Genomic DNA, 14,815 nt, shown 5'->3' on the forward strand with positions numbered 1-14,815 from the left:
CATTTCACATAAGAGAATTCTCACTTCTTCCTACAGGTAAGGATAAAAATAATTCAGTATGAACACACAACAACATGCAAGTTATCTCTGTACCTCCAGCCCAGATCCAACGTTTGATGAATCCAATGGTCTTTTCTTCCTTGGTCCAATGGCTGCCAAAGCTGTGAGGTTGGCTTCTCTTTGTTGCATTTGTGCTAACTCCAACTGTTGCATCTAATTTAAAAACAAAATACCTACGTTAATTATGATATACAGTATCCTAAAGGTCTTGTTCTCTTTATGGCATCTTCAGATGGCTCTGCAGTCCCTACTGAAACAACGTACTACACAGCATCTTTTCCCATCTTTCTGGATGTTTTTGACATATTCCCATACTCTGTCATGCTTAACAGTCTTGAAATGCTAATGGCCCTACAGTGTAAGTAACACTTTTTATGGAGACTGTAGTGTGGTATCAGTGCAGTCTTAACAGGAGCCTTGTTGCTGGTTCCTCAGCTCATAAGCTTTACCATTTCTGATTAACAAAAAATACTGATCAGAACTGCTTTATGAGGCTGGATTAGTATTAAAAGCTGAAGTTAACGAGTTCTATGAACTGGGCATATTCTGAATTCAAGTCTCAATTCATGACTGCACAAGCAAGAAACTCAATTTATTCATGCTGTATTACCTGAACCCAGCACTCAGCATTGCATTCTGAAACATCTTATTATCCAGCTGAACAGAATGCTGCAGTTCACTTAAATTTCTCCTTTTCCCAGCACATATTTGAATGTTCAGGCATATCTAAAGCAATTTAGAGATATGCTGCATATGTTTATTTTCGCTCACCTCCAAAAACTGTTCAACACAAGGAAATCCTTAGAAACAACCTCTACCTGGGTTAGGTAAACTTGGGATGGAAAAGAAAGCCATAATCAAAAGGGTTTTTTAAAAAAATAAAAAGTTTTTAATTTCTGCATTTCGAGGTACATACTACTTCATTCTATCCGATAACTATAGGTGCCAGCTGCTCTGGAGCTCAACCCAGTCAAGTCTGCTAACAGTCTTGCTACCTTGGATTGGCCACCTCGCTAATGCAACCACTCTGCTTTCAGATCCGCCAGCTGTCCAGCGAGGACCATGGGTGGAGAGGAATGCTCTCTCTGTAGAGAAGGAAGCTCTTCTATTCACTCAGGTTGAGTTTGTCCTTAAACACAAACCTCTGGGTTTGATGTTAAACTTTAGGTGATCTGACATGCAGCTAGAACAGCTCCTTAGCCCATCCCCTTCCCCCCATTCCCAGGATTCATGGAATTGTTCGGACAGGAATACTCTGCATGGATATGTGTGCATATCTTTAAAGAAATCACAGCCATATCACGGTAGCCAAGCATCTGATTCTCCCCCCTTACACCCTTCACCCCCCACAATCATAAAAACATTTAATTTATTGGAATTTCTCATTCAGTAAAAATATTTTGCTTACTAAGCTTGCAATACACTGCTTTGGCTCGCTTTTCAGCTCTCAGAAATCCCACTTAGGGAAGAGAAATTCAGTGGGTAAGAACTGAGCTTGTAGCACCTACATGGCACTACTCCCCCACTTGTTACTACTTAAATAAAGATGAGTCCACAATAAAGAAATACTGTGGGGTTTTGTGGGGGGTGGTTTGGGGAGGATAGCTCTTTGGCTTGGTGGGTTTTGGGTGGGTTTTTTTGCAAGTCTTCTTTTATATCAGATAGGTGGATTTATTCTTACTTTAGTGATGCTGGCAGCTTCATATCAAGTACTGCAGCAGTTGTCTATTTAAATGGTATTTCAGGGCAAGATCCCTAAAAGGACATCCACCCCCTTAAGACTCAAACTACAGACATGCTCAAGTTTTTTCAGCAAAAGTCAGAGAATGCAAGACTGACACAGATTATGTTGAGAGCAGTTGGGTTTTGGGGTTTAGTGTCTTTTAGGGGTTTTTTTGAAGATGAGACAAATATTTCAGTTACAAAAAGTCAGCTTTCATCACACTACATAGGCTTTTGCTTACTGAGATGTAGTAGTACTTCTAGATACCATCATTCACTTACCACACACACTATTCTTACTTTTTGTGTCCAATGTAAACACTTATAAACTTATTCTTTCGAATTTATTCAGTTCTGAATGGGGCTTTTTTTTTTTTTTGAAGTATACCATATTACTTCCATGAATATTTTAGAGACCGTAAGGTTTTATGTCCCTTAAACTTGAAAACTAAGTGTTCTGCAATTGTCTGAGGTTACGTCCAGTCAGCCTACTTGCATAAAATGTTTAAGAAAAACTTCCCTTTGATTTCAGTCTTAAATATGTATATTATGTTCAGGAACACATTGCAACTAATCAGAGATGGGGGAAAATAAGACTAAATCTGAAAAAGTAACTTGAAACTTCACAAACTCTATGAAACAGTGAGGCCTAGGAACTATTTTTACACAACATCTTCACCACTTCCTGGATTAACTGGGAGCAAAAATCCACTAAGATTCTTCAGAAGAAACATGTGCTGACTTCCAGCCCCAGCTGCCCAGGCCTCCAACACCTGGATCCACCCCCACTTCCAGGCAGCTATGGACCATCCCTGTGGAAGTACACCTTCCTTCTAGCATTGCAGAAGGAAGTCACAGTGGCCACATCTTCCTGCCATGAGAAAGGGCATTCCAACACATCATGCACATGGCATCCCTCTGGGAGCAGATTAAATTTCAAAAGGCTCCAGTGGCAAAGAAAACCAGAAGGGGAAAGATGGCTTGCTTTACTTTTAAGAATCATTACACTTAAAATGAAAAGGACTTTTAAAACCATTAAACTTGAAACGAAAAAGCAAAACAAAAGCCTTTATTAATCCTGTGCTTCCATTCTTGGGAGTCATTAGAAAACATCCTCCCTCTCCCTCAATCCTACAAAACACATACAAACTAGCTTCACTACAGTTAGACATGTGAAAAACAGGTGGCTGCTGAACATTTGGTCGGTGGCTTGAAGCCGCATTGAAATAAGACCCTCTTCTTTTCACAGCTGATGCTGATGGACAGCCGTGGTAAAGACAAAGGACAAGAGGCAGAGCTATGAATTAAATAATACCAAGGGGGCTTTGGGTTGGCATCAGCACAGAGTGTAAGGGACTGGGTGCGTTGAGTGCCTCTTGGTGGACTACCAGACTGCTGCTCTGGCTGAGGACTGGGTAGCGCCTGGTCACCATCACCATTTACCCCACACAATTCAAGCTGACAAAGCATTGCTGCCGACACAGACGCCTTGCAGGAGCGAGCACTGCTGCTTGAGGGCAATGCTGGCATAAAACCTACCACTACAAAGGATGGGATGACACTTGGTGGATGGTAGGAAAAAGGTGTTCTTTCTAGAAACAGAACTGATGCATCTTTGATCACATAGTTCCCAAGACAATGCCAGAAGTGCATGTCGTTGCCGTCATCTACTCTACCCAATATATTTTCCACCCATAAGCAGTCAAAGGATTTTTCAAATCAGGAAGAATCTCATCAGGGTTTTGGAGCAAAAGAAAAAAAGAATTCATAGTCTTGTTGCATTCTTGACATCCCGGGGATTTTTCTGAGAACGTAATTAAGACAAATGAATTTAAACACTCAATCTCCATAATGGACTCAACAGATCCCCATTAAGAGATATGGGCAGGCATCCAAATTCCCCTGCTGAAGCCAGCAAAACCATCTTTTCATCAAGTTTTGCTCCATTAAAAAGTGAGAGATTAAATGTCCAATCATTGTGTGAGCAGTTAAAAGCACAGGATAAGGAGAAGACAAGCAGATAACATCAAGGGATACCTGAGGATACTGACTGGCTAACTACTGCCAGATTTTCCTAAACAAGATTAGGAAAGAGCAAGAGGCAACTATGTTGAGTCAAATATTTCTTTAACAGACAGTTTTGTAGCATACAAGTTAGGGCAGAAAGATCACTGCAGCAAGTGAAAGACAGTAAAAGTAGTATATATATTATATTCAAATATAACACAGAGAAGCTGCATCCAGTATTGTTTCCCTTCTATGGGCCTGTTTTACTAATAACAGTGTCTCTGACTAAACAAACAAAGAGGAACTCTCATACCTAGGTTGGTCTCTTGAAAGCAGATTATTTTTTTTCCCTTGAAGATAAAAGTGTGTAATGGCCATTCAAGAGGAACAGGGGGAATCGCAAACTAGCAGGTTTCCCCTCAACCTGACCTACTTGATCTGCTGAAAGATGATGTTGTTCCACCACAACACAGGAGTCCAACACATGTTCTATTCAAAATTCATTCTTCAAGAAGGGCATTGAGAAGGGACAGTCTCCAGGCAAGAAACAAATGAATGTTCATGCCCCTTGTCCCCTCTTTCTGATTTTTACATATGCTAAGAATCGCAGTACAAAGAGTTCTAAAAACCTGTGTATAAAGATCAAATTGCTATGAAAACGTCTCAGAACTTGTAAAATAGTCTTTGTTGCTGCTGGCCTTTTTAATAATAAAAATAGGGTTTAAAGTCTGGTCTTGCAGCAAGCAGGAATCTCTAGGGTGACACAATAACCATTTTAGTTAATCTGACCTGCAGCACAAATCAAGAAGTAAGGTACATTTTAAAGTCCTCCCTTATAGTGAAATGGCATTTGCAGCATGGCTGTAATCACACAAAATGAAAGGTTTTTAAATTGACCTCTCTGTTCTTCACTCAATCCTCTACTGAGAAAAATATTTCTGTTACTGCTCACAGAAATTCTCTCACTTATGTCTCATACTCCACATTTCAGAAAATAAGCAAAATCTATTTTTACTACTACACCAATGACATTTTTGTGGCATTTTAATATCAAAAATTAAATTTCAAGTTGCATAAGAAGACAAGAAATACTTCAGCTATGAGATGCCAAGACCTTTTTTTAAAAGTAATACTGCAAGTTGGTTTCAAACTCTTTCAGTTATGAAGCACACGATATGTGGTTTAACATTAATCAGAGCTCCAATAATTCAAGTTATGCAAATCTAGCAAGATTTTCCCTAAACATTGCAAGGAAGAATCCCTTAACCACAACTGAAGAAAGAAAAAAGTATGCTCTACTACAAATAAAGTCAACTAATTCACACCAGTTAATCCATGATGTGTACAGCAGCAGGTGGCTATATTATCAAAGGGGGGAAATGGAAGAGCTACCTAGCTGAATACACATACACCTTCGAAAAGGAGTAAAGAAAACCCTCAGGTCTCATCACAAAGTACCCAAATCAGAACAGGGTACTTGGTATAAGCTTTCACAGATGGCAAAGTATATGAAACCTTTACTCTCTAGATCCTCAAGGACAGTTTTACCAGGAAAGGTTTCTCTAAAGGTTCAACAAGAAATTCAACATCTGTATTAGCCAGGGCTCACAGATCAGTAACAGGTCTAAGGTTAAAAAAAAGCCAAATGGGTGGTACTTGTCCAGCACAATGCTGGCAGATAACATCTGTCTCAAGAAATTCATACCACTGTCCACTTCTGCAGGAGCTTCAATACACAAAGTTCTAGAAAATAAATGAAGAGAGATTTCTTTTCTCTATTCCTCAGATTTAAGTGCTAGGAACTTATTTTAAGAAAAAATCAACAAAATAATCTTGGCAATGCAAGAACAAATAAATACAGCTGTATGGATGTAAATGAGCTCAGAAGAAATGCTGGTAAGACAGGTGGGGAAGCTAAATGCCACAATTCTGGACTTGGTTATTATTAATATAAGGGAAAGACTGAAAAGCATAAGTACAAGATACTGGGTTTAATATAAAGAAAAAAAAAGTGGGGATGACATTGTAGGTTGACAGAGTACGGGACAGATTAAATAAATATTTAAAGTAACAGAAGAACTGGCAGGAAAGGAAACCAGGGAAGGCTGAAGACAAGATAATGTATGCCTAAGGGTTATGCGTGCTATCCAACAGTAAGTACTTCAGCAGTAATAAAAGCACTAAAGTAGATGAACAAGAATTTGTATAAGACTTGCAGGGGAAAAAAAGCAAGGAATATAAGAATACGAAAGAGGTCCAGAAGCCTCCTATTATTTCAGCTTCCACAATAAAGAAATCAAACAATAAATTAATGAGCACTAAAATTCAAAATAAGTCAAAGCAACTGTGACCAAATATCAACATTTGCTTTTTTCTAGCTTGCATCAGTGAGGAATTAACCTGATTACCTACATAGGTCCTTAGTATTGCCCTTTACTGGACATTTTAAATCAAATAAATAGAAGTACCTGTTAAGTGTGACCACTTATCTTACTGAACTGACTTCTCTTTCTAGCCATTCTTTTTTCTGACCAACTTTTTCAATCAAAGTTTCCCTGGATTTCATTGTGTCCTCCATATAGTGCTTTGAAAGTTTTCTACTGCTCTCAGTTGCTTCTCCATTCATTGTCTTTGGAAAAAAAGAACTTAATTTTTTTCACATTCCCTTTAAGCATTTTAAGGAACTTGTGACAAAAATGAAAAATAAACCTTAAAAAAATCTGTTTTCAATCCCAAGCCTCTCACACTGCTTGTCATAAAGCTCAGTGAGCATTACTGCCTCCAGCCTCTACCTTCCCTATACAAAATTTTCTGCCCTACAGGTTGAATGCAGCTGAATAGCAGACTTCTCATATGGGGGACATTCTCTGAGGAAAACTGACATTTGAAGGATGCATATTTAAACATTTACCATCCTCTTCTCTTGCCTATAATGCAATTTCTCTTCTTGCAGTTGCTTCCTTTCAAACTGTTTTAATTAGCCATACAATTAGTTTCCACTGACTTTTCCCTCTGTTGTAATTTAGATTTAACAGCAAAAAGGCAGAATAGCATGCACTGGTTTGATATGCAGTCCCCTAACTTATAGTAGAGCTATATGTAATACTGTAGATTTCTTTCAGGTTAATATTCCACATACATGCTTCAGTGGCAGCACAGGCCCTGCATGGCTGTGTCCCCCAAGACGAGGTGCCTTGTCTGTCTATAACTAAAGGGTGCAATAAGATGTTTTGGAGAAGAACGTAAATTTTTTCCAGGATAGGCATGAAGTAATCTACCCATAGGGAAAAAAAAAATTTCCTTCAGTTGATATTTAATATTTCCTAATATGTAAGTAACTTCCCACAAGAATTCAAGAAAAAAAATCCAGGGTGCAGTGACTTTCTGACTCCTTACTTTGCCTATTCTTGTTAAGCATCTCCCAGGTCTCGACTGTGTATTGTCTTTTACCATTTTTTTTGTTTTGTTTAACAATCACAGATGTATTTCTATGTATTCTAGAACACCTGGAGCATGCTTTCCCCTGTGCAGTACCATCAGCTTGCCTTACTTGGAGGCCCAGGGAAGTTCCTGGGTATCTACCATCCAGCATCCAGTGCTCTGTGTGTTTTCAGACAGTTTAAGCTCTTCTTGAGTAAGGCTGAGAAAAAGGCTACAGCGTACTACACCAAAGCAATGTACTCTCTAGTTTTTGTTTCAGATGCTAACACTTGTGAGAAGACTGCTCAGTGACTATCAGCAGACCTACATTATCACAATGGGGCAGTGCCCAGCCCTTGCAAAACATTACTTTAAAACCCATCATGGTTATTCCAAATGCACAATATTTTAAATGATTTTCAGCTGCTGTAACACTGCATGTTCACTCACTCACTCCTGAGGTCTCAAAGCTAGAAAACATTTATCTTCTACCTTCAGGTTTCTCCATCTCATTGCACAGTCCACCCAACACTTGTTCTGGGCACAGAACTCTGGCTCTGCACTGTCTTCTTTTTGTCATACTTTCAGTACTAAAATTTCCTCTATTAGCAAGTTTCTAATCCAAGGCCATACTTTCAGAGGGTTACATGTCCATTATAGTCTTTCAGAGAAACTTAGAAAAGGTTATCTGAAAAATCCATGAACAGGCTTAATAGAGTTGAGGGGGGGGGCTTTTGTTTTTCACTAGACAAAGATATTTGCTATTATCTTGCAGCTAACTGGTTTTAGGGTATCCAACAATAGCAGCTCTTTTTTTATGCTCATTCAAAACACCAATATGAATGCCACATAATCAGGGATTTGGTTCACTTTTTAATTTGCTCAATCTAACACTTTACAGGATTTCCACCCCTGACTTTCTGCAAGACTCATAACACACTACATCTCTGATGATAGCCCCTTGTTATATGTAGGGATACACTGCAGGGAAACAAAATGAATGTCTCTTCAATAAACATGCTCCCCCCCCCCCCCCCCCCCCCCCATGTAGAGGGTGATAAGAAACACTACAGAACAATAATGGTAATATAAATCAGATAATTAAGCAGAACCTCTCAGGATGTCACTGAAGGCTCATAAAAAGCCAATTGATCACGATGAGATCTTTTGCTTGCAGCATCTTGTTTGCTTTTTTGAGACGTTATGGTTAACTAGGGAGTTTCTTTTTTCCCCTGCCACAAGAGTGGTCTTAAAGAATTTGAACCATTAGGTCCAGAAGACTAAACACAGAAGCAGCACAAGAGATGGGGGGAAAAAGGAAACAGCTTCAAAACGTGGGTTGGAGACAGCAGGGAGAGCAGCAAAGAATCAGGTTACAGTTACTTGTTATCTGAGAATGTGAGTTAGGACGGACACATGAAAAAGAGAGGAAGAAAAAAATTATTTTTTGTAAAAAAATACTATACAACAACTAAATTTCAGTCATTACTATATAACACCCTGGAACTCACTGGAATCGTGCAGACTTTTTGTTCAATGTTTTTGATAGGGTTTGTTTTGTCTCTACAAAAAACCTAGGGTCTGCTATTTTCCTCCCAGTCAGCTGATATTAAAAGTACTGAATTTTCTCAGCATCTCATCTACTGCTGTCTTGTGACTTCCGTATCAAACTCATAACAGTAAAATGCACAAGTGCATCAAGCAGGCAGGAACAAGGGACTGGGAAGACCTATGCAGTCGTAAGTGAACAGAGCTGCTGGAAGAGCAAGGAATGGAGCAGGCAAGTCTGCTGTCCATCAGCTTGCTCCACTCGCTCCTTCCCCTTGTTTAAGATACGACTGCTCACCTTTATCCACCAATAGATGCTGCAAAGTGCCACAAGGTAAGAGCAGAGATGAAGGTAACTACTGTGGAATAAGCGAAGATGCTCAGTATGACACATGTTCACCTGCTCAACCCCAAGCAGCAATCTTGCACACACACAACCTGAAAGGTTTGCCCAGCCTCAGCCCTAAGCTTCCTGAAGCCGTATTACCAGCAAACTCACTTCTTAAGACAAGAGACAGAAGTAGAAAAAAATCAGGGTTTATATTTGAGTTTACAGTACACACTGTTTAGTACTGACATTTTTACAGGTCTTCTGGGATGCACTGTTCATATGGCATGCTTGCACATTTGACAGTATCCTACACCTACTCAATTTAAGTAAACTCATTTCAGAAAAGGGATGAAGCCAGAGATAAACTATAAATACAGCTACAAGAATGGTATCAACTGAACATTTTCTTTGTAACTGGAAGTATAGTTGAAAGTAGAACAGGAAGTGGCAAAAAGCACCTAAAAAAAGTTATGGTTTAAAAGTGCAAGCATCAGGGACAATGCAAGGACTGTATCCTCTCAGCTTGAAGTGGCAGATAAGGCTGAAATTACCCAGACTTCAGGAACACCGCTGCACAAAGAGCTGGCCCATGAGGTGAGCAAGGACAAAATTCTTGAGCACACAAAGGAGCTGCTTGCAGCAAGCCTTGCAGCTGTCTCAGAAGGAACGCGCACTTTCCATAGGTATTAAAATCTCCTGAAATGGGTGAAAGGTGGAAGTAAATAAAGACTTAATTTATAGTAAGTTACATAGACTAAGAATATAGGAAAGTAAATGACTTAGCACAGGGGAAGTTTGAGGCAATAGGTCATGCAAAAAGGGATGAAAAGGTCACAGTAATTACGTATAGGCTTTTGGATCAGAGAATCCACTGCCAAGTCCTGGATGTACTTCCAGCAACATTAAGATGTTGCCTCCAGCTGCTGGATGACAGCACATCCTAGATTTATGAGTATTCATTGTTAGGATGTAGACACTGCCTTTTGGGAAACATTTCTTTAGAACATGCTCCAGTGCCATTATGCCACACTCTCTTCCTTCTCTTGGGGATCACCATCAACACATAAAAGACAGCTTTGAGGAAGGAAGGCCCATATTCATTCGTAAAGAACTTTAAGTGGATCAGGTCAGGCTTTCCAGTGGATACTCGATGAGAGCAGCCTGGAAAGTATCAGATTCCAGCTGACAAGAGAAATCAAAATTCCCAAGTGTGGTTTCTTAGGAGCAGGCTACACTCACAACACAAGACAGACAGACAGTGGTGAGCCTTTTCAGGCATTCAACCCAGTATACACTACGCTTACCAGTTTCAGCCTTGGAATACTTGTTGATTTTAATTTTGTTCTTATTTGGGCTCTACTCATGTTTGCATTTTTTAATGCATATGTGTGCTGACCATTTACCTCCAAACTGTCAATAAAGTGCCAAAACTAACCAGCTGCATTTAGGCTCATTTCCACTCAAGTCTGAGATGGTGTCACGGGTAAGAGAGCACCCCTGGCACAGAAGGTGGGTTTCCCATGAGAAATGTTAAGACTGGAGAAGTTTTGGCTGCCTCATTCTCCAGAGAAAAAAGCAGCAAGGCAATACCAACACAAAGATCTGCCTCCTCTTTTGGTGAAGCAGCTGGAGACTGTCACCCTGGGAGAAGCACAGCATGGAGAAATATGAAGGACAAATGCAATTAAGTTAGTGTTAGTCCAGCACAAGATAAGATGCACTGAAGGAGGTGGACTCAAGTACTTAGTAGAACACCAAGCACTAAACTTAGACACCACCTCCTCTCTGTTGGCTCCTTTTTTTGTACACCTATCTGTCACTTTTTAAGAGATCTCATTAACAATACCAAGCAATCTAAAAAACCCCGAAACACATACCTAACTGATTTCTGTTCTAAGCATCCAAATCATGGAATATTTTTCAAAATCCTACACATTATTGTTCCGAAGAAAAGAGAAAAGAAGATACATAAAGAAATCGCTTTGTAGTGTTTTATTAAAAGAACGAGCCTCTAGAAACGACCAGATGATGCAGAGGTAAAGCCACCTACAAAACAAGACAAATTAGCATCACCCACTGACTGTTGATCCTGGTGGCACTAGAGGCAAACTGGGAAGGGCTTCAGGGCAACTTTGTACTCGCAGATTGAAAGCATGAAGAGTTATAAGCAGAAAGAAAGAATTAAAAGATAGATAGTATAGCGAGTTCCTTCTCTCCTCTTATTTGACAAATTTCTTTTAGTATGGTGCAAATCCAGAGCATTGATTCCAATACTATTTTACTGGATTTCCATTTGTTTTGCCTGGGCTCCTACATTAATCCAAACAATAAGGGCCTTTAAAGCATTCATAAATAACCTGCTGCTGCTGCTGGCACCTAGGAGCCAAGTGCAGCAATGTTAAGCAACAACAAATTTCATAGTTCAAGAGGCACAGTTAAGGAAAAAGGTTGCTCAGAAAATCACTCTCATTTAGCACAAAGATCCTTAAAAATTGCATGAAATCAGTCAAGTAACTATAGAAACCAGTTTCTTCAGCTCTGTATCACACGTCTCACACCTCAATTGTCTTTATTATCGTCTGCTGTCAGATCCTTAATCAGAAATGTGAACAGGCTTGATGATTTATTCAGCAGGGAAAAAGAATCTGTAGGTCAAGTGAAAAATTTCACACACACATACACACGCACACACATCTTCAACCTTAGGTACTTTCATTTCATTCTGTTCCCAGTAGCTCTGGGGGCAACTCCAGTGAGATCCAATATTAAGGCTCAATTAAAATAAGCTCCAATTAGTGGAGCTTTTTTCTCTCAGGCTAGAAAAGTCAGGAAATGGATATTGGGAAATGTAAAAAGTCAGCTACTGAGAGGAGGCTGCAGACATAAATGAACTTATTTGTTGATTTCTACAGTTGCTATGCAGAGGCCTCTGGGAGTAAAAGCTTAACCAGTCTAAGCTATAAACTAAAACCCCTGCAGCTAAACATGAACTGTGTGAAACAAGGGCTCCATTCCAGAACAGAAAACTGCTGGGCCCAGAAAATTAAAAGCCAGAGGCATTTTCCATTTAAAACTAAATCCCAGTACCGCCTCCCAGCCAAAGAATTATAAGCAGTATCAGATTTACAAAACGAACAATTACCCTGGAAAAATGTAGCCTATTGTACAGTCCCAGATGCTAAGTCTCAAAGTTTCTTCCCCCCCCCTCTAATCCCACATTATATTCCTACCAAGTGTACTGCTGCAGTTTACAAAGGACCATTTCTAGACAGGACTGAAACTACGAAAATAAAATGTTAAAAAAGAGAGCTCATAATTCATTGACCTCATTTGAAGCACTGCCCTTGCCTGTGGCAGTTCCTGTCCTTCCCCAAGGCCTCTGCAAATGGTATGCAGCAGCAAAATAAACCCTGACCTAATTGCCAGGACAGGACTGCCAACCTTCTCTCAACATACAAAGGCAAGCATGGTAACTGCAAAGTCCTACCTCTTTCGCTTTCTGCTTTAACCGCAGTTGCTCTGGATCTTCTTTATTGGAACGGCTCTACCAAAGGAAGAGGAAAAAGATTGAACAGAAATTACTGGCATCCAAACACCATCGTATCCGTTAAATATTTAATAAATGACAATTTTCTCTGGTGATTGAAAGATTTAGCTTCAGGGGTGAATGCCTCAATCCAGACTGGCTTCCCTCCCCCTCCACATACACACGCACACCCCCCTCCTCATCTGGGCCGGCTGCCTCTGCTCTAGCCTGAAGCAAGATTAAGCTGAAAATGATGCTAACACTGTCAGTCAGGTCCAGTCTAGGCATGATGTTGTTCATGTCAGCAGCAGACACTTAAAAAGAACAGGAAGTATAGGAAAGAAAGGGAGTCATACTCATGCAAGTACAACACAATTCTTTCAAGTCTAGATTAGGCTTCCACCCAAGGGGCTACAGAACTCAGCTTGAAACAAAACCAAAAAAACAACAAATAGAAGTTGATCAAGTCACATCTGATGGAATAACATCTATTGATTTTTTTTTTTCCTCCTGTTCTTGAGGGTAGTGGCAAGAAGGGTACTTATTCTGTACTAGCGGTGGCTTATGGTACCAGCTCCAAGGATAGCCCTCTAATCTGACTACAGAAAACAAATACATCTGGCAGGATGGTGGATCTCACCAGGCTCGAGTTTGAACATGCACAGTGAACCCATATTTTCAAACAGTGCCATACACAGATGTGGAGAAAGATTTACCAATTTCAGAGCCAGAAACAGAGCCAGGAGGGGACATTTACAGCTACGCGAAGACTTCTTTTAGTTAATTTTCACCAGTAGGAATAATCTCAAAAGAAGAGCTCACCCCACATTTGAAGGAACTCCTGTGATTTTTAAAGAAAGTAAAAAGCTAAAACCTTTTTCAGTATAGCCTAAGCTATCCAAAATATTACAGATTTCCAGTTACAGGGTTGATGGTTACTGCATTTAAAGCAGAAATAGGAGAAACCTGAAGACGTTCACCAGTCTAAAGGACACCACTACTTCCTTGGAAAGCAAGAAGTGAAGTTCTTACCTTGGCTGCTCGAAGCAACATTTCACGTTCCTCTTCGACCTTTCTCTGCTTTTCTAGGTGATCAAGCTTTTCAAGAAATCTCAGCTGCGCTTTAGTGTCGCTAGATACAATGTATCTATCGCTCCCCTGGAAAAAGAAGTTTGTTATAGACAACCAGACTTTTATACACACCACTAGAGCTATTAAACCCAATGGGAACAACCTGAGAACACCACCACTGTTTTTTCAAAACTGGTAAGTGTAGGCTGTTTTAGAAAGACTACAGGTGGTAGGTAGTCACTTACACATCTCCTCTCCTCTGAAGCATGTTTCCTGGCATCCGTGACTAGTAAGAGGTTATCGAACAACTGACATTAACAACATCTAGTCTCTATTGACTGTAACAACAACGCCTTTAAGTCTAAAGGCTAAAATTTTGTTTTAAACAGCAGCTTCATATCCAGTAAACATATGTACAAGATTGTCTTCTGGACACGTTAACAGGAAAAAAAAAAAAAGGAACCATAAAGCAGCAGAATATCATATCCTTTCCTCTTTAAAGAGAAAAGGTAAAGAAAACCTAAATTTTGACATTTTAAGTTTCTAGTGTTTGGTGTTTTAGTTTCAACCATTTAATCCAGAATTTGAAATAATCTTCACCTGGTATTTTCAAAAAGAGGTTTTATGGACTAGAGTGGTTTAGAACTAGTTATAATAAATCTTGGGGGTGGGTAAAGTGACATAAATTACATACGGTTTATTATAGCTTTAGGAATACATATTTTTGCCTCATTGGATTCTTTCAAGTAATAGACTAGTAGTTTATTTTTCATACTATTTTTGCCCTCATTGGAAAGCCTGAGTTCAGTTTTACTTTAGATAGGAAAGACAGAGAAAGGAAAGATCTAAAACATGGTCAAATGCCAATGAAAAGCTTGTTTTTGCTATTCTGCTCTTCCAAAGACAGGCTGTTTAAGCCATGCATTAGCTGCAGGGCATTAGGCAAAACAAGGCAGGGAGCCTATTCTAGATGAGGCATGTCTATGCCACCTGTTTGTACCACTCCGTAATGCACATCATCTTTCTCTGTTACTTTGTGAGCTTTTCTTTTCCTCAGAAATTTGACCTTGGGCTTTTACCTGCCAAACACACTATATACTTTCAGCAACCCTTCTTTCTATCCTACGTCA

At 39.7% G+C, this 14,815-nt stretch overlaps 1 protein-coding gene across 1 annotated transcript in view; it reads right to left on the minus strand.

Annotated features, from left to right (window-relative positions):
* TAF4B (TATA-box binding protein associated factor 4b) overlaps window positions 1-14,815 on the minus strand; it is a 73,016-nt gene that overhangs the window by 11,753 nt on the left and 46,448 nt on the right. Inside the window, exons 12-14 of the mRNA XM_074899045.1 lie at window positions 13,647-13,772; window positions 12,576-12,632; window positions 94-213 (exon numbers count right to left, since the gene is read on the minus strand). Coding sequence (XP_074755146.1) covers window positions 94-213; window positions 12,576-12,632; window positions 13,647-13,772 — 303 coding nt within the window. The remainder of the gene's footprint in view (window positions 1-93; window positions 214-12,575; window positions 12,633-13,646; window positions 13,773-14,815) is intronic.

This window comes from Athene noctua, chromosome 2, assembly GCF_965140245.1.
Source record: "Athene noctua chromosome 2, bAthNoc1.hap1.1, whole genome shotgun sequence".
Classification (NCBI taxonomy): domain Eukaryota; kingdom Metazoa; phylum Chordata; class Aves; order Strigiformes; family Strigidae; genus Athene; species Athene noctua.